The 19,312-nt window shown below is 49.7% G+C and overlaps 1 protein-coding gene and 1 long non-coding RNA gene across 5 annotated transcripts in view; one reads left to right on the plus strand and one right to left on the minus strand.

The window, feature by feature from the left end:
• Window positions 1-8,722, plus strand: part of ABCA2 (ATP binding cassette subfamily A member 2) — a 109,816-nt gene extending 101,094 nt beyond the window's left edge. For all 4 annotated transcript variants that reach the window (XM_080990739.1, XM_080990738.1, XM_080990741.1 and 1 more), the window contains 2 exons: window positions 3,845-4,051; window positions 5,592-8,722. In XM_080990739.1, coding sequence (XP_080846865.1) covers window positions 3,845-4,051; window positions 5,592-5,627 — 243 coding nt within the window. In that variant the 3' untranslated portion in view covers window positions 5,628-8,722. The remainder of the gene's footprint in view (window positions 1-3,844; window positions 4,052-5,591) is intronic.
• Window positions 8,723-14,423: 5,701 nt separating this feature from the next.
• LOC308468656 lies at window positions 14,424-16,620 on the minus strand. The gene is made up of 2 exons (XR_013981781.1): window positions 16,312-16,620; window positions 14,424-14,879 (listed from the first exon to the last, which is right to left on the minus strand). It is a non-coding gene; the product is annotated as an uncharacterized lncRNA (long non-coding RNA).
• Window positions 16,621-19,312: the final 2,692 nt, after the last annotated feature.

Below are 19,312 nucleotides of genomic sequence, written 5' to 3' on the forward strand. Positions count from 1 at the left end.
CGTAACAAATCTCAAAGTTAAATTTGGAGAACTCCTGGGCCCATCTCACTTGCCGTTGGTTGAGCACTCGTGCCGTCCTCCAGTACTCTAGGTTCTTGTGGTCAGTGCACACTTGCACCTTATGTTGTGCGCCAATTAGCAGGTGCCTCCATCTCCGGAACGCCTCATGAATGGCTAGTAGTTCTCGGTCATACACCGTGTAGTTCCTCTCGGATTTGTTCAGCTTTCGCGAAAAAAAGGCACACGGTCTCCACTCTGACTCCTCCTTCCCTGGCTGCAGAAGCACCGCCCCAATCGCTCTGTCTGATGCGTCAGTTTCCACTCTCATCGGTTTTTGTAAATCCACATGCAGGAGTTGTTGTTCCGAGGCGAAGGCCCTTTTTAGTTCCTCAAATGCTCGCTCCGCCTCCTCAGTCCAAACGAACTTCTTCTTACTGCTGAGACAGTCCGTGATGGGCGCCGTCAGGTGGGCAAAGTTTCGGATGAACTTACGATAGAAGTTCCCAAATCCTAGGAACCTCTGCACATCCTTCCTTGTTTTGGGTGTTTTCCATTCCAGCACCGCCTGGACCTTGCCGGGATCCATGGCCAATCCCTTGTCTGACAGGCGATACCCCAGGAATTCCACCTCCTTGGTATGAAACTGACACTTCTCCAGTTTCACCCACAGCTGGTTGGCTTGCAGCCTGCTCAACACTTCTCTGACGTCTCTCACATGCTGCTCCTCATTCTCAGAATACACCAACACGTCGTCTAAGAAGGCCACACAATTCTTGTAAAGCAAAGGCCCCAGGACGTGGTTCATAAACGATTGAAAGCATGCGGAGCCTGCTTGTAGGCCGAAGGGCATAACTAAATATTCAAATGCCCCTAAAGGGGTGAACATGGTGGTTTTCCATTCATCCCCCTTCCTTATTCGTATCAGGTTGTACGCCCCCCTTAGGTCCAGCTTTGTGAAAATCTTTCCCTTCCACACCCTTGTCAAAATGTCGTCAATCCTGGGCATAGGGAAAGCCACTGGTTCTGACACTGCATTTAAGGCCCTGAAGTCACACACCAGCCTCGGCTTGTTCGTGTTTTTTTTATCCACAAAAAACACTGGGCTGCCCCCCACCGCCCTGGACTCTCTGATGAACCCTCTCTTCAGGTTCTTGTCAATGAACTCTCTTAGCTCCTGCATCTCTCTGTCTGACATGGCGTACAGCTTGCCTACAGGGAGCTGTGCCCCAGGGAGTAAATTGATTTGACAGTCAAAGGGTCTATGCGGAGGTAGTTGGTCAGCTTCCCTTTCGCTGAAGACGTCGCGGAGATCTGCGTATTGTCGTGGTACCTTCACGTTCTCCGTTACTTCAGTCCCTGCTAGGGTGGCTTGGGCCCCTGCCAAACCCTTTCCCTCTTTGCAGTGTTCTAAGCAATGTGCTGAACCAAAAGAAACCACTCTCTGATGCCAGCCCACCAGCGGATCATGTAACGCTAGCCAGCTCATCCCCAATATAATGGGAGCTCCTCCCAAGGTGGCCACATTAAACGCTATCAGTTCGGTGTGCCTTGCCACCTTCATTATCATTGGGACGGTCTGCAAGCTGACTTCTCCTCCCAACAGCTCCCTGCCATCGATCGTGGTCACCTGCAGGGGGTTGCTTAAAGGGATCGTCTGTATCTGGTGTTCAGCTGCAAACTCTTTGCTCATGAAATTGCAGGAGCTGCCTGAGTCCAACAGCGCCTTTATCTTTAGAGGGTGTCCGTTTGGCAGCTCTAGCGCCACTTCTATCACTAGGGCGGGTTTAGGAGGTTCTGGCGTGGGCACTTTCACTGCTCTTTGGCCTGGCTGCTGTGCCCCGACGGTGGCAGCCAGGCGTTGGCTTTTACTTGCTCCGGTATTTCTTCCTCTCTTCCCTCCACAGCTCCTACCATCCCTTGCCATTCCTTCCTCTGGGGGCAGACTCTGGCAAAGTGACCTGGCTGTTGGCAGAGATAGCATTTCCGGGCGCCTTTTCCCTCCTCCTTTCCCCCCTCACTGGGCTTTGAAACTGCGCGCGCGCGCGCTGTTCCGATTTCCATCGGCTCTGCCGGCGGGAAAGTTGGCTCTGGAATGTCTGGAATGCGGAACTCCTTCCAACGTTCCCCCTTCCCTTCCCGCCTCTCCAATGCTCTCGCCTCCTGGCGCGCTCCTATGGTCAGCGCTGATTTGGTCAGCTGGTCCATAGACTCCGCCCTGGGCGCCCGGGAAAGTTCGTCTTTCACAGCCGAAGAAAGCCCTTCTTCAAAGAGCATTTGAATGGGTTCCGCCGATAGATCCCACCCCAATTTATGGATCAACATGGTGAACTCAGTCCAGTACTCACGGACAGATCGGCTCCCCTGTTTGCAAGCCATTAACTGTCTGCGCACCACTCCCTGTTCAATATCGCTGGAAAACATCAGATCCATGGCGCGAAAGAACTTCATCGTGTCCTTTAGGACGTCACTATTCGCTGCCATCAGGGGTCTAACCCAGTCTCTCGCCCCCTTTTCAAGATGCCCAATCACGAAAGCCACTCGTGATTCCTCGTCAGGGAATTCATCAAACTGCAGATTGAGGGCATATTGCATCTCTGTCCGAAAGCCATGATAGTCTTTGGGCTCCCCCCCAAACTTCTGCACCAATCCTGGTACCTTTCTGGCGAGCTGGGTGTCTTTCCCCTTTTTGTCTGCATCCTGAGCCCTCCTCTCCTCAAGCCTCGCCGTCTGCAGCGCTAGCTGGACCTCCAACACCCGGTACCTTTCTTCCAGGCTTGGACCCGCCCCAGCTCCTGCTTCTCCGGTTCCGGCTGGGTTGCTCATGATGCCTTCTCCTGCACAAGCTGCTCACGGAGACTGTCGGAATGCTGTGATGGGACGATGAGCTGCTTGTGTGTAAAATCCAAGTCCCTCAGAGTTTGGTCAAGTTTGCAAACCTCTGTCTGTAACGGAGCCCCTTAAACATGGCTCCGTCAGTCGCTGGCAGATTCCGACAGTGGTTGCTTTCGGAATCGCTTCCAACATAAAAGCTCCTTAACGGAAACACGTCTTCTGGACTCTCTGCGTGACAGTTTCCGGCGAGGAGTGGGTGTCCCTACAGGAGGTCCTGAAACCTCCCCACTGTTTTCGCTGGAAGTGTCTCTGAGCCATCCCTCCAGCTCCCTTTCCCTCAGCTCAGCTCCTCTCCCCCTACTGGTTCCCTCTTCAGCTGCTGAGTCTCTCCCAACCTGTGTGAGCCCTTTCACTTCCCTTCCTTCCGATGGCAGTTCCCTGACAGCAGTTTACAAAGAAAAAGAGCAAAACAAAACAAAACAGTAAAAACAGTTATCTAAAACATTCAAATAATAATTAATATCACTGATAATGTAAACATTTGACATGTCTGGGGAGCAAACAAAATGTTTTTAGCTGGTGCTGAAAGGAGTACCATGAAGGTACCTGCCTGATATCAATAAGCACAGAGTTCCTAAGTGCGGGTGCTGCCTCACTAAAAGCCCCATTTCTTCCAAGTGTGGAACAAGAATTATGTGTCACTTGTAACTAGCACAGATCGAAGCGATTGAGTGGGCATATACAGGGTAAGGCAGTCTCATTTATATGGGGGGGGGGGGATTAAAAAATTGTCCAGTAGCACCTTAGAGACCAACTAAGTTTGTTCTGGGTATAAATTTTCGTGTGCATGCACACTTCTTCTTATACCCAGAACAAACTTAGTTGGTTTCTAAGGTGCTACTGGACAATTTTTAAAAAAATTTGACTGCATCAGACCAACACGGCTACCTACATGAATCATATATATGGAGTAAGACTATCACTTTGCTCTTCTCCTCCTCCCCATCCCCAGGTCTTTGTGAACTTCGCTAAGAAGCAGAGTGACAACCTAGAGCAGCAGGAGACCAGCCCGGCCTGTTCAATGGAATCGCCTCTCCAGCGCTTGCTGAACCTTCTGCGGCCCCGTGCAGCCCCAACTGAGCTGCGGGCCCTAGTGGTGGAGGAGCCCGAGGACTTGGAAACAGATGACGAGGGCCTGATCAGCTTTGAAGAGGAGCGGGTAAGAGGACTGCTCTCATGGCAGCCATGATACTATTTTCTTTTTCATTTATTCTTATTTGAAGTTTACAGTTGCAAGAAGAAAGGAATTGCACTTCGAGTTACATATTAGAAAGAGGAAAACGATAAATTAAGCATTCCCCCCGCCTCCCATATAGGTACTGATGAGAGAGTCCCTAATTTGCTGGTGTCTACAGACTGAGTGAGAGGAACGTGGGTGGCGCTGTGGGTTAAACCACAGAGCCTAGGACTTGCCGATCAGAAGGTCGGCGGTTAAAATCCCCATGACGGGGTGAGCTCCAGTTGCTCGGTCCCTGCTCCTGCCCATCTAGCAGTTCGAAAGCACATCAAAGTGCAAGTAGATAAATAGGTACTGCTCTGGCGGGAAGGTAAACGGCATTTCTGTGTGCTGCTCTGGTTTGCCAGAAGCGGCTTAGTCATGCTGGCCACATGACCCGGAAGCTGTACACCGGCTCCCTCGGCCAGTAAAGCGAGATGAGCGCCACAACCCCAGAGGCAGTCACAACTGGACCTAATGGTCAGGGGTCCCTTTACCTTTTTAACAGACTGAGTGAGAGGTGTGAGCTTGCTTTGGCTGGGTAATCTCATTTTTATTAGGTCTAATTTGATACAAAGTCTCGTCTCCTCATCAACACAAACAAGCCTTTCTCTTTTCTCATCTTTCATATTGACAGCATGCTATGTTACACTCTATTCAATGCTTTTTTCTGGTGCTACTCAGTGGTATGCAGAGCCGGCTCCCCCACCCCCAAATCTTACAATAATGTGGTGGGGAGAGCCAGCATGCAACTGTGGCTAAAAGGGGGGTTGCAAAAAGCAGGAGCCTGAGGTGGCAGCAGCAAGAAAAAGGTGGTCCTTGTTTGGGCTTGTAGTAGCTGCTCTCAGTCAACAGGTTGCACCGTTTTCCTTCAGCTGCCCTGCAGTGCTCACTGTCCCCATGGATGTGCTGCTATGCTGCTGCAAGCAGCCGGGTGAGCATGAGCATCACTTCCCTTTCAGTTGTGCTCACTCTTTCCATGTTGGCAGGGGAGGAGAGAGGAGGGAAGAAAAGAGGTGAAGAAGAAAGGGAGGAGGCAGCAGCCTCTGCTGCTAGCACCGCCGTCCTCCTTGAATCTTCCACCACACTTGGCATACTCTCCTGCCACACCCTCTGAGCATAGCTGTCAATGTTTCCCTTTTTTTAAGGGAAATTCCCTTATCCCGAAAAGGATTCCTCGCAAGAAAAGGGAAAAGTTGACAGCTATGCCTCTGAGAGCCACTGAATTAAAGGAAGGCATTAATGCAGCCATCTCTTATGGAATGTGGCAGCTGCAGTTGGTCCTGTGATTCTTACCTGGCCAGGCAGTTGGACTGTAGCATTTGGTGGATAAATGACCACCTGTCAGCCGTAGATGCTCCTTGTGTTTTTCTTTTCTTTCCCCCCTCCCACTAGCCCAGGGTTTTGCACCAGTTCTTGCGGAAAGTGCCATGTCCCAAATCATACCGTACTATTTTTGTATATCTTCCTTGTCTCCCCGCAGGCTCAGCTCTCCTTCAACACCGACACGCTCTGCTGAGGAGTGGAGAAGATGCAACCCCCTCCCTCGGCTTTTGGAACCACCATGGACTCCGCCTCCCCCTACCCCCTCCTTGACATCTACCTTCCTTGGCCCTCCCCCACAACCTCCATCGAACCTCTGTCTAGCGGTAGTCGACAACTGCAAGAGGCAGGTGGTGAGGGGACCCACCTCACAAGCATCTGATCTGGGCAACGTGCTCTGGGCGGTTCCGTGTTGGCGGCTGGCAAGACCTGCAGAAAAGCAACTGGCCCAGTTGTTGGGGGTGGGAAGACACACTGCCTGAGTTGTGTCTGCAAGGAGAGCAGGAGGGCTTGTGTAAGGGAGCGTTTTTCCAGAAGCAGGAAAAGAGATGGAGACCCCCTGAGCCCAGAAGTTGTCAATTGGGACAGAACTCTGGTGTGTTTTTTTGGCGGGGGGGTGTCGTTAATGGAGGGGTGTTTCCTGACTCTGAAGCAGCCAGCTAATTAAACAACTTGCCTCTGGGATCTCTGGAGGATGTTTTTCGAAGAGGGCTAGCTGTTGAGGGGAGAAGCTTCATCAGAATGGCACTCCAAATATGAGGGCTGTTTGGGTGGACTGTGAGGGCTGCTTTCTCGCAGGGCTTATTTGTAGGGAAGACCCTCCTTCCCCCTCTTTCTTACTTTGTCACTTAATGCGGGACAAAAAAAGAGATTGGTGGCACCACTTGCTTCTTACAGAGCTGGCAAATGCTGTTGAATCAAGGGCGTGTGTGCACGGGATCACACACTCCCTCTGTCTCTGCTCACTCTAACTTAGGCATGGATTCTTCTGGGTTTTTTTTTACAAAATGAATGATCCTGCCGTGCTGCTCTCTACAACACCCACCTGCCCGAAGCACCCAACTAATGCTGCTGCTACTCCTGGCTGAAAACCACCTAAAGCTTTCGAAGGCAGAAACCTCCAGTGTGGAGCTTTGCATAGTTGAGTGCTGGGGGTGCGGAGAGAGGGCTTCTTCTCAGCTGAACTTGGGCCCTGGGTCCTTTGCTGGAAACGCCCCTCTGCCTGCAGTTTTGTCTTGGGGTTTGTAGGGAGTCCTCTAGTGAACCTACTCTTGAGCTGAACCTGAGCTACACACTCATTGTGGCAATAGAGCACAGAATGCAGGAAGTGTTGGACCAGCAAGTTTAGGAAGAGTTGCTGCTGGCTGTCCTCCCAGGTCTGGCCTCTCTCACAGTCACGACTTGATCAGCTGGAGTTTGCCTTTGAAGGGTTGCAGTCCAGCCAGCTGAGTGCTGCATATTCTCTGAGTAACCAATCACACACACACACACACACACACACACACACACACACCAGCTCTCTGGTAGTGTGGGCCTTTTTATCTTGGCCAGCTTCTTGTAGTCAATCATTTCTGGCCTGATGCCCCTGGAAAGTTCACAGGCAAGGGTACATTTGAAATAGACTGCCCCAACCATGGAGGCTTGGTTGAGGTGCCATGTCTCATAGCTATTGTCTCCTGTCTCCTCGTGAATTCTTCATGCCCAGTGAACCATCACCACATCCTGCAGAGGGAGTGCGAGGTTCCCTTTAATTAAAATTTTGGCTTGGAATAGCGGTTGACCATACCAAAGAGAGTTGAAATAGCAAATTATGCAGGAAATATTTTCCACCTCATCCCTTGCCATGTTTCAGTGGACTTTGAAGACTGAAAGTGGGCTTCAAAGCCCTCTTGAACATGGCAAGGAATAAGACCTGCTGCATCCCCAAAGGGGAAGAGTTCCACTGCTCTGGGGCCAACACTGAAAAGTCTCTTATTACAGCTGGCAGTTTACCTGGTAAGTCTTTTTAACATGTAGATGCCTTAGCAAAAAAAGACAGGTAGACGACGCCTTAGCAAAATCTCTAGATTGATATATATATAAATAGGTTCAGGTAACATCAGGGGATGAGAAAGCTCCATCTGTTCCTGAAACCCTGAAGGGCTTCTGGTCAGAGTAATTACTAGGCTAGAGGGATAACATGGCATAAGACACCTTCCTGTAAAACTCTTTTATTAATAGTATAGGCGAGCACTGGAATAGAGCACACGGGGCTATACTGACTTTACTATAAAGGCACTTCATTTCCTCCCCCAAATGCTGCCTGCTGAGTCTTTACTCTCACACACACACACACACACTATGTCTTTCTGGTTGGAGTCTGACAGCTTGCTGGTTCCTTACTCATTACTCACATGCATACACACGCGCATCTGTCTCATTTTACTGTCCTTTCATTTTTGTCTGGTAGACAATACTGGAGAAGATGGATAGACAGTTGTATCTGGTTTAAGGCAGCTTCTTATCCTGCACCCCCACCCCCAAGCAGCTGAGCAGAATTTGCCAAATTGAGCCACTTGACACACGGGATGTGTTGATTTACAAACTGCATTTTGAAAAATCTGGAGGCTTTGATTTTTATAATTTATTTTTAGTGTATGTTGAGCAAGTGCAAGGTTTTTATTTATTTGTGTTAGGGTTTTGTGGAAGTTTGTGTGTGTGTGTGTGTGTGTGTGTGTGTGTGTATACACAATCTTGGCTAGATTAAGGAGGGAAGGGAGATCCAAAGAAAGGGGCCAACCGCATGCCATGAGCGTTGGGGAGTGGGGCTTTTATTGCAGGTTCCCAAAACCTGAGTAGTTTCAGCTGCTACAGCTCAGGCAGCTTTTGGTTAACAACCTGATCCCTGGAAACTTCTGTTTTTGAGCTCTGCCAAGAACGCACCTTGGAAGTCTGGAGCAAAACGTGAGACATTCACCCACATCCATGAGGAGCAGGCGAACTGAGAGACTCCTCCGGATCCAGCCCTGGGTGGCGCTCCTGTGGTTCTTGCTCTCCGGTGCTCTGCCTTAACACTCTGGGCTATCTTCTCTTTCAAGTCTCCCCCAGCCCCTTGACATGTGCCACCTTTTCATGTACTGTGCCTCACCTGGCTGGAGTCCTTCCCTTCAATTGGTTTGCATGGGAGGAACTGGCTGTTGGCGAGGGCCTTGCAGGAGCCTGTATATTGCAAGCAGAAAACAAAAAAACCCAACAAACCAGACAAACAAAATGTGAATATAATGTTTGTTTTAATAAAAATATAATAACCAACTGGTGGTTGATGTGTTCTTTATAGCAGGGATGGGCAGGTTTTAGGCTGGCGGGAATATGCTTTGCTTCTCATGAGAACCCTTCAAGTCTGCCAGCTGGAACTGGCATTCAGCTGATTAATTAACATTCTACGGCTTTTTAAATGGGGGGGGGGGTTGGGTTGTTTTTGTTTCATTATGTATTTTGTATCTTCATTCCATACTTTTCTGTTGTCAAGTTCCCTGGAATCGTCGCATGAAAGGTGGTAAACAAATTTAATAAATAATAATAACAATTTGGTAAGATATAGTGGCTCAGAAAGGTAGACAGTTGCAGGACAGGTTCCCTCCAAGCACACATTTAACCCAGGAATTTTTTGTTAGTACCAGAACTGAAGCACACACACACTCTCTCTCTCTCCCTCACATACAAACACACACATGACCCTACTTAAGTTTTTTCCATTCTCTCTTCATTTCAGCACAGGTTGCCCTGAAATCAGTGCTTTTATCACTTGAGTAGCATGCTGGGTGAAGAGAAACAGGTCCCAGTGTTTCCCATAATACTCTGCAATTTTGGGTGAGACAAGCACAGAGATGTATATATGTGTGCATGTGTGTACACACACACCATCAGCTCCTAAAATATCAACGTGGTAATCAAGATATACAGTACAGTGGTACCTCTGGTTACAAACTTAATGTGTTCTGGAGGTCCGTTCTTAAGCAGAAACTATTCTTATCCTGAGGTGCACTTTCACTAATAGGGCCTCCTGCTGCGTGGACGCCTTCCAGACATGATTTCCGTTCGCATCCTGGGGCAAAGCTCGCAACCGGGAGCAGCTGCTTCTGGGTTAGCAGAGCTCGTAACCAGAAGCGTTCGTAACCAGAGGTACCACTGTATGCCAGTGCAAAATAATCACTAAAATGTTTGCCTGCTCAAGAGCAATTTAAACAGCTACATTTGGCATAGAAGGGTCTGCAAGAGAGGCTACACACTGAGCTGCCTTCCTCTCCTATAGAAGGAGCTCCTTTCTCACCTCATGGCTGGCTGGCTGGCTCCCTCCCTGACCTAGCTGTGCTCTGCTGTCCAGGCAGAGGGACGGATAATATTAATAATAATAATAATAATTTTATTATTTATACCCTGCCCATCTGTCTGGGCTTCCCCAGCCACTCTGGGTGGCTTCCAACAAAATATTTAAATACAGTAATGCAACAAATATTAAAAGCTTCCCTAAACAGGGCTGGGGGCGTGTTTCTAGTCAGCAGAACAGGCTCTATGATGGGTTGGTAACCAGCAGCCCATGGGCCACAAGCAGGCCACGGGGGTCGTTTAAACAGCCCACAAGCCGCCCCCGAACCAAGCTGCCCACTCGGTGAGTCCCCATGCATTGCGCTAAACTGGCGGAACGGGGACTCGCTTCCGTGGCACCAGAAATTGCATCTGCACATGCACAGACATGATCCAGCCCATGGAGCAATCTCTGCGGGAGTAAACCGGCCCAGGCAAGGTAAACCTTGCCGACCCCTGCTCTATGACCCTAGTGAGGAACTGTTTCTAAAGCCAGGCTTCTCCCTCCCTGCTCAAGAAGCCGGTCCCTGATGTTAGCAGGAAAGGGAGGCGTTGTGAGCTCCTCTCAATGTGTGTGTGGGGGGGTAATAAATGACTTTTTAAAAAACCCCACAGCCAGTTCTAACAATTGTAGGTTAAGGTTACCAAGTTTTTTCCAATGAATCCGGGGACACCTTAAATAAATAAATACATACATACATACATACATACATACATACTACACGTTCAGGACATTGATGCCTTTACCTCAACTGCCATCTTTCCCCTTCCTCCGAGGCTTCTATCTCCTTTCTTCATGACCCTGGGCAGCCCCTGAGTTGTTGGTTCTTCAGTGGTCGTGGTGGGGAAGTGGTGCAGGGTCAGCAACCTTTTTCAGCCGTGGGCCAGTCCACTGTCCCTCAGACCATGTGGTGGGCCGGACAATATTTTGAAAAAAAAAAAAATGAACGGATTCCTATGCCCCACAAATAACCCTGAGATGCATCGTAAATAAAAGCACACATCCTACTAATGTAAAAACCCAGGCAGGCCCCACAAATAACCCAGAGATGCATTTTGAGTAAAAGGACACATTCTACTCATGTCAAAACACGCTGATTCCCAGACCATCCACGGGCCGGATTGAGAAGGTGATTGGGCCGCATCTGGCCCACGGGCCTTAGGTTGCCTACCCCTTCTGTAAGGCAGTCTGACTCCCATCACCCACCATCTATTTTCCAAGCCAGGTCCTGAGAGGGGACAGTAGTTACTGTCTATGCTTGAGGGTCCCCTTGATCTGGGGGGGGGGCTCCCTTGGCTGCAGCCTCCGCTCTTCACAAGTCAAAAGAGGGTCCACCAACGGCTTACGGTCTACCCAAGTGGGCTTTGGGTGGACATGATTGATTTCATTAGACTGGTCATTTGATCTGGGTCAGCTGAAAAAACTGGGCATTTGATACTTCCAGTTGAAAAGGTCTGTGCTGGAGAACGGGACGTGAACTCAGGTCAATTGTGCCTGGAGAACTGCAGGCATTTGCCTCAGAGTGTAAAGACTGTGGAGTTGATGTCAGGCTTTTTCCTTTCTCATGCCACCATTTTAACAACCTGTTTTCTTACATCAACTAAGGCAGTTCCCAATTCATCCCCATCCCTCAGAGTAGAGGTCTGTGGTCCCCCCCCCCCACTTTCTCCAGATTAGCAAGGCCTCTGCTCAAATCCTCTATACTGCAATCCAACACGGAGATTTCAGCCTCATTGGCCTCCCCTAATTTGGCTTTTCCACCTACAGCACCAAATTCCCTCAGCTTGTCCAGGGGACACCCAAAGGAGCCAGGTGTCCTCTATTAATCCTGCCATTTAATAGTTTTTGAAATATGCTTCCCTTCCCACCCTGAACTAAATGAATATTTTATGATGGCGCATTTCACCTACAATTATTAGAATTGGTTGTGGGGGTTTTTTAAAGTCATTATTTTCCCCCAGCACTTCTTGTACCCCTGTATTGCAGACCAACCCTGGGATTAACTTCCACCCCTTCGCCTGCCACCTTCACCAAGGAAGCTTCATCTGCAAACGAGGAGCAGGAGGGGAAGCAGAGCTCACCTTGAGCACGGCCTCTAATGGATATTCTAACTTTTAAGCTTTGCGCCAGGGCAAGAGGAAGCAACAGCAGTTCCCACCTCTCCCTTGCACACTCACTACTGCCTCTGTTCCCCTCAGTTGGGAGACACCTATCACCACCACTCGTCTCCTCCTTCTCCTCTGGGTAGGGCAGGAATCATTCGATGTGCTGTGCCTTCCAAAGCCTGCTTGGAGTGCTCTAAGTCTGCACCTGCTGCTCTTGAGTCTTCCCCTCTTGTCTATTGGAGCTTATTTTGATATCGTGGGGATAAGTTACAAAGGCAGGAACCGTACGGTTTGAGTACTTCCTACAACTTCCTCTCAGCTGGCCATCTCCAGAGTACAATTCTCTTTTTCCAACATCGTCTCCATGGAAGATAGTAACAAACTCCAAAGGAAAATTCAGGTGATTTAAAAATGTGTAGGGAGCATTTGTGAAGATGAATGGTCAACCAGGAAGGGTGAACTGATCACCCTTTTCTCATCCCCAGGCTGCTCTTCAACCTTCCATAATGATATCATCTGATTCTGATTCTAATATTCTCTTCGACCCTTCCTCACATTCTTCAGGGTTACCGTAGAGACAGCAGGAAACAACTTTGCACCATCACTATTCCGTTGCCCACTTCTTACCGGACGTCGTTCAGTAAGCAGTGTGAAGCGTGCTCTCAGATTAGATAATTGTGGTTTTTGTGTCAGCATTCCTATCAACATGGCAGGCAGGAAATTGTGCCATCTAGATCCTCTCCTGATCTGCTTCATTGTCCCATGAAGCAGACAGAGAAGTCAGCTGAGAAGTTCCATAGCTGGGGAATGGATGAAATCTTTGGACAACTTAGAGACAGTAACATACATGCAAGTGGATGCTGTGATAGACAGCAAGAGAGAAGGGAGAAAGGCAGATTCTCTGAAAAAGCCACCCCAGTTAGTCAAGGCCCCAGTACCCCCATGGGGCTTAGATAAGCCAAGACTAAGGCCCATTCAATGGCCTTCAGTGGGACTTAGTCTTGAATTTATCTTTCACTTGATGTGCCGATAAATTCTGAGGCTCCTTCAAAATCACATATTTATTTTTGGTGCTACAGCCCATCTGCATTGCATTTTGTAGTACAATGTACATTGCATTTGTCCAAAGCAGCTTATGAACCAAGAGTTTCCAGGAAACAACAACACAAAACATCAGTTTGGGAGGAAAAGCAGTAGATAAATATGCAAATATCCATAAATGATCCACATTGATCCAGAACCAAAAGCAGTTTGGTTAGATTCCGCTCTGGTGTGAGAACCTGAAATAGCAATTGTTCTTTAGATGAATGATGATCTTTGTTGCTGTTGTAACCCCTATCTCACCGAATTGTAGAAACAGGTGAGCTTGACAGGTATAAGATTTAGCCGGTGCCTAACTCTTTAGCCAGGGTGGGCCTCTACCATTGCGGAACCTTAGCCCCCATTCCACAGGAACAGAGGATCCCCACTGTCCAGACTGGGAGCCCTGTCCCTATGCTATCAGCCGCAAACAAGGAAATGCTTCTGGTCCTCCTCCAGGTAGAACCCCAACCCACTCTGGGACCTACTCGTACAGGAGTGCTTGCAAACAGAAATGAACAAAATTCAGGCCTCTTTGCAGAGGATATAATTTTATGTACCTCTGACCCTATCACAGCAGGCAAAATACTATGTACAGAGCTGGAACAGTTCTCCAGGGTCTCAGGATTGCAAGATACTTTTAAGAAAGCAGAGGTAATGCTTTTTCATACACCACCCCATTCATATGCAGTAGACTTTTACAGCAATGTTGAAGATTCAAATAGCTAGGAAGTTTTAGATATCTGGGGGTGCAAATTACCCAAAACTTGAACAAACAAGTTGTATCAGTTTAATTATAGTACGGTTTGGAAAGCTCTAAATATGGATATAATACGTTGGAATAAATGAAGACTCTCCATTATGGACAAACTAGTTGCATTGAAAACATTTCTTTTCTTCCAGACTTGGGTGAACACCTGAGATGGAGGAAGACCCTGGAACCTATCCCTAAAGGAATCCAACAAAGCCCACCCACCCGTGGGAAGAAAGATAGGGGAGACCTGGCCATAAAAGGGATAGGCATACCTAACCCCCAAAAAGAGAACCCCCTGAGGAAAAAATACAAAAGCCCCAAAAGGAAGCCCCAAAAGTGGAGAAAGGGGGCATCCAAGGCATCCGAGGGAACAAAATAACCCTGGAGGAAAGGCCTAAAAAACACTCCAAAAGCTTCTTTCGGCTGATGCCCCCTCCCTAGCCCCCCTCCCTCCCGAAGCCATAAGCCCAATTTGGGCAGAGGCTGGCACCCCTCTCTCCGCTCACCCATGTGGATTACCCCAAGCCATTAACATCTGACTCGCATCATCCATATGGGTGGGCACCCCCCTCTCACCTTTCCCTCCCCACCCACTGGAGACCCCTGCCCAGCATTGGTGGCAGGGGTTCCACCCTACCTGACCCGCCACCTTTGCCCTCCATATTGCCAGACACCCAGCCCTCTGAAGTAACACCTCCAGGAAACCTCTCAGCTTTGACACAGAGGGAAGGATGTCTCTTTCTAGGTGCACACGGAAAGAACTTGCTTCTTAAAAAATCTCCGGCACAGCTATGCAACACCACATGAAACATTTTGTCAGGGATAAAGGGTTGGTAAAGTTTGCTCTCCTTCCCGCAAAGAACAAGAGTCTGTGCTTAAATGATCAAACAGTTCTGTGATCAGTTTAGTTGCCGGTGTGATTTTCAATAGGGCCATGGAGTCATAAGTTATTTTCATATTCTTTTGGCATCCAGGATAACTTGACATTTCTTATCTCGCTTATAAAATTGGGAATGCCAATTTTATAATCCCAGCAGTACTCGGGGGGATAACACCTTGGTTTTCTGCTGCTTGTTGTAGTTGTCCAAGACCGGTTTCCTGACTGCTCCTTCCCAGATGATGGACGCCGACCAAGGGGTCAGGGTGGGCATGTCCATTTGTGCGCTGCAAAGAAATGAGAAAAAAGCATGGATGCCCAAAATGGTGGAAATCTAGTTGGAAGTATATATTAGGTGGGGGGTTTCACCCCCTCACCACTGCCACCTGAGGGCCCTGACTTCATCATCATTAACAGAGTTGAGGTTGTATCCTGGTATCTTGAGCACAAATGCAATTCAAACAGCTAATGCACAGTATGCAAGGCAAGCCATTTAAGCCTGAATTTGCAAGGAATAACAAATTTAAAATGCAGCTAAGAGTCAATGGCAGAGCAAGCCAATATGCTTTCATTTTACAGTGCCTTTTAAAAGGTTTCAGCAGGAGTACAACAGCACGTTTGCCAAGCACCAAGGTGGGCAGCAGCAGAAGCATCAGGAAAACCACTCTGGGGAAAGCATTCCAGGGAAAGGCCGTAATCCAGAGACAGAACACCTGCTTTGCATGCAGAAGGTCATGGGTTCAAGAGAGGGCATCACTAGGCAGGGCTGGGAACATTCCCTGCCTAAAGCTCTGGAGACCTGCTGCCAATCAATGTAGTAGACGGTACTGCAATAGATGGACCAATCGTTTGAGTCTCCTAGGATCAGAGAATCATTAGCTGGGCAAGACCCTTCCCTCTGTGTCAAAGCTGAGAGGTTTACTGAGCCAGCACAGACTCACCTTTGTCAATGGAGGGAGCCTCTCATCCCCTGACTCAATGTTTTCATTTTCCCTGGATTCTCCATATGTATTTAATCCCCTGATGGGCTAGGGCTGGAGATTTCACTTCAGAGGGCTGGATGTCTGGCAACTTGGAGGGGGGGGGCAAAGCTGGTGGATCAGGTTGGGTCTCCCCTATCTTTCTTCCCAAGGGCGGGCAGACAGGCTTTTTCTTAAACCCTCAGGGATAAGTTCCAAGGTCCTCTGTTCATTTCCGTTTGCAACCACTCCTGTACCAGAGAGGGCATTGCATAACTTGATTGCTAATGGTTCTAGAATTAATACAACTACCAGGGCTGACAGAGAGCATCCTTCCTTCTAACCTAAAAGATCCCAATATTTCCATATAAGGGAGTTACTCTGAACCCTTGATAATTTTGGTGGTTCCTTTCTCAACCTTTCCAGGTGTCAGGGGTGGCCACAGGAGCAGGAATGGTGGAGACCGCCTCCCCATCCTGACTCTTCCAGGGAAGAGGAAGAGATACACAGTATAGATACAACAGTGGCTTGTGGGAGGTCCTCCTGCTATTGGATTATGCCCTAGTGTCCGGTTGATCCCATGGGGAAGAATCTTTTCCCCATCTTCTCCCTCTCCTTGTCTCTTCCATGGATGAATAGCCCTGCCCTGCTGCTGTTGCCATAACAGATTCTGTCTGTCAAGATGCTCTGCTATTCCCCTTCTTTTCATGGTAAACATGAGGGTGATTCCCACCCCCCACCCCGTGGTCCTCAAACGCACCCGCGCTCAGTGTTACTTCAGGGCAGCATCCCATCCTGGGAGCCCCTGGAACTGGCGTCATATGAGCCTGTTTCCTGCTGTCACCAAGATTCAAACTGGCCAGAGAATGTTATGATGCAAAAGGCAGTTGGCCAGAACTGAAGGTGCCAGGATAGAAAAAACGTCCGTTGGGGAAGAGTACCTGGCGTTATGACAAGTCTGAGTTGCAACAAGCCCTACCATATGCTCTTCCCCTGGTTGGCATCCCCCAAATTTGACCGGGTTAATCTGGACACCTAGCAAACTCACAGGCCCCGACTAAACCTGACACCTGTTAAACTCACCTGTTTCTATAATTTGGTGAGATAGGGATTACAACAGCAACAAAGATCATCATTCCTCGGCCACTAGTGGAAGAAAAAGACATAACAGCTAAGAGACATAATACAGTGGTACCTCAGGTTAAGAACTTATTCATTCTGGAGGTCCGTTCTTAACCTGAAACTGTTCTTAACCTGAAGCACCACTTGTTATGTACTGAGTTGAATAGGATCCAAACTGAAGCAGTCTGATTGGTCCTAGAACAATGCAGCAGTATGATTGGTTGGCAGGAACCACCCAATCCTGCTCCAGATAGAAGTGAATCCACAACCTGATTGGCTTACAGTAGAATTCCAGAATTAGCCAATCATGTGCAGCCCATTGTGAAAATAATGTATATAAAGCAGATACTGTGAGGGGACATTTATTCATTCCTCCTCACCACTATGAGCTGAATAAAGAGCATGAAATCACTTTGCGACTCTGAGTATATTTCACTGGCGACGAAGGTGGGATCCCGCTGAGCTGACTGCCACACACAGCACCGCAGCACCGCCAACTGCCGCACCGCTGCCTCGCACCGTGTATCCAGGCTTCAGCTCCGGGGCACAAGGAACTCAGAATGGCAGCCAACAGCAGCTTCTCGCCATTCAACCCAGCATCTGGAGACTGGGAAGCGTACGCCTCCCGTTTCACCTTCCTCCTAGAAGCCAAAGGGGTCACCGACGAAGAAGACGCCAAGAAGAGGGCGATATTCTTCAGCGTCTGCGGAGAGGAGACGTTTGAAATTGCCCGGGCTCTCCTTGCGCCTGAAGACGTCGCTACTGTTCCATACAAAACAATAATGGAACAGCTGAAGGGGCACTTTTCGCCGCAGCCCTCAGTGGTGGCTCGTCGAAATGCCTTCTACGCAAAGCGGCAAGCCCCTGGGGAAACCATAACTGGGTTTGTGACCTCTCTCCGCCAAGCCGCCCGGTTCTGCAACTTCTCAGAGCTGGAGAACATGCTTCGTGACCGCCTCGTCGGTGGCCTGAAGGATGAGAAGCTGCAACGACGCCTCTACGCTAAGAAGGACCTAACGTTCCAGGTCGCTCTGGAGGAGGCCCTGGCAACAGAAGCTGCCGAGGGGTCGACCCAAGAGGCACGGCCGAGCCTGCCATCCCAACCGAGGGTCCACCATGAAGACCTCACCGACGACTCAGGATCCGACAGGGAGGAGGTGCACCGAGTACAGCAGCGCACTCAAGCAGCGCACAGACCACAGCTGCCTCGACGAGAAGGAGGGAACTGCGCAAGCTGCGGGGAGAGTCACGAGAGGAGGACCTGCCGTTTCCGCAACGCAGAGTGCAGGCAGTGCAGAAAATCGGGACACATCGCCCGGGTGTGTCGGGCTCGGCCCACCCGACACCAGGCATCAGATGACCAATCCAAGAGCCCCAGGTCCCGGGGCCCAACGCACCAAGGCAACTCGACGGAGCTCACGGACTTCCAGGTATACCAGTTGCCCCACCCCAACGTAGAGAAAATTTATGTAGAGGTACAGATAGAGGGGGCCCCATGCCGCATGGAGCTTGACACGGGTTCAACTCTATCCATAATCTCGGCAAGGACCTTAAGGAAACTGTGTCCCACTGGGGGTCCCAAACTCAGGCCGGCCCCATTCACCCTCCGGGACTTCCAGAAACGTAAGGTCCCCACAATGGGGGTGGGGACCTTCAGGGTGCAATACCGAGGGCGGACGCGGCAACTGGACTTGCTTGTGGTCAAGGGCCCCTACATTAGCTTACTGGGATTGGCATGGTTTGGACCACTGGGGCTAGCTGTCACCGGGGTGAACCACACTAGCTTACAAGTGGACGTGGACGCCATATGCAAGGAATTTCCAGGGGTTTTCGATGGGAAATTGGGACAGTATACGGGCCCCCCCATTGCGCTACAGCTTGACCCCGCAGTACGACCGGTCAGGCTCAAGGCCCGCCGGGTCCCGTTCGCCTTGAAACCCCGTATAGACGAGGAATTGGACCGACTCGTAGAGCAAGGAGTGCTGGAGCCGGTGCCTAATGCTCCCTGGGAAACCCCAATCGTCACACCCGTCAAGCCTAATGGTTCGGTCCGCATCTGCGCAGACTACAAATGTACCATAAACAAGGCCCTCACGGCCCACGCATACCCAGTGCCAGTGGTCAGCCATGTCCTTGCCACCCTGGCTGGGTCGAAAATTTTTGGCAAGCTGGACTTGGCCCAAGCATATCAACAGCTGCCAGTAGATGAGGCCACAGCAGAGGCACAGACGATTGTGACGCACAGAGGAGCGTTCAGGGTAAAGCGGCTGCAATTCGGTGTCAGCGTGGCACCAGGCATATTCCAGAATATAATGGACTCTCTCCTTAAAGGGATTCCTGGCGTCACCCCCTTCTTCGATGATGTGTTGATTGCCGGCCCCACACCAGAGGAGTTTGAGGACCGCCTCCGCACCGTTCTGCACCGTTTCCAGACGGCGGGTCTCAAGGTGAAGCGGGAAAAATGTCTACTAGGAGTGCCTCAGGTGGACTTTCTGGGATTTATGGTGGACGCAGAAGGGGTCCACCCGACTGGGGACAAGGTACGGGCCATTTGTGATGCCCCAGCGCCCAAGAGCAAGACTGAACTTCAGGCCTTCTTGGGACTATTGAACTTTTACCATTCCTTCCTTCCCCACAAG

This window comes from Podarcis pityusensis, assembly GCF_964106645.2.
Source record: "Podarcis pityusensis genome assembly, chromosome: Z".
NCBI classification, from domain to species: Eukaryota; Metazoa; Chordata; class Lepidosauria; order Squamata; family Lacertidae; genus Podarcis; species Podarcis pityusensis.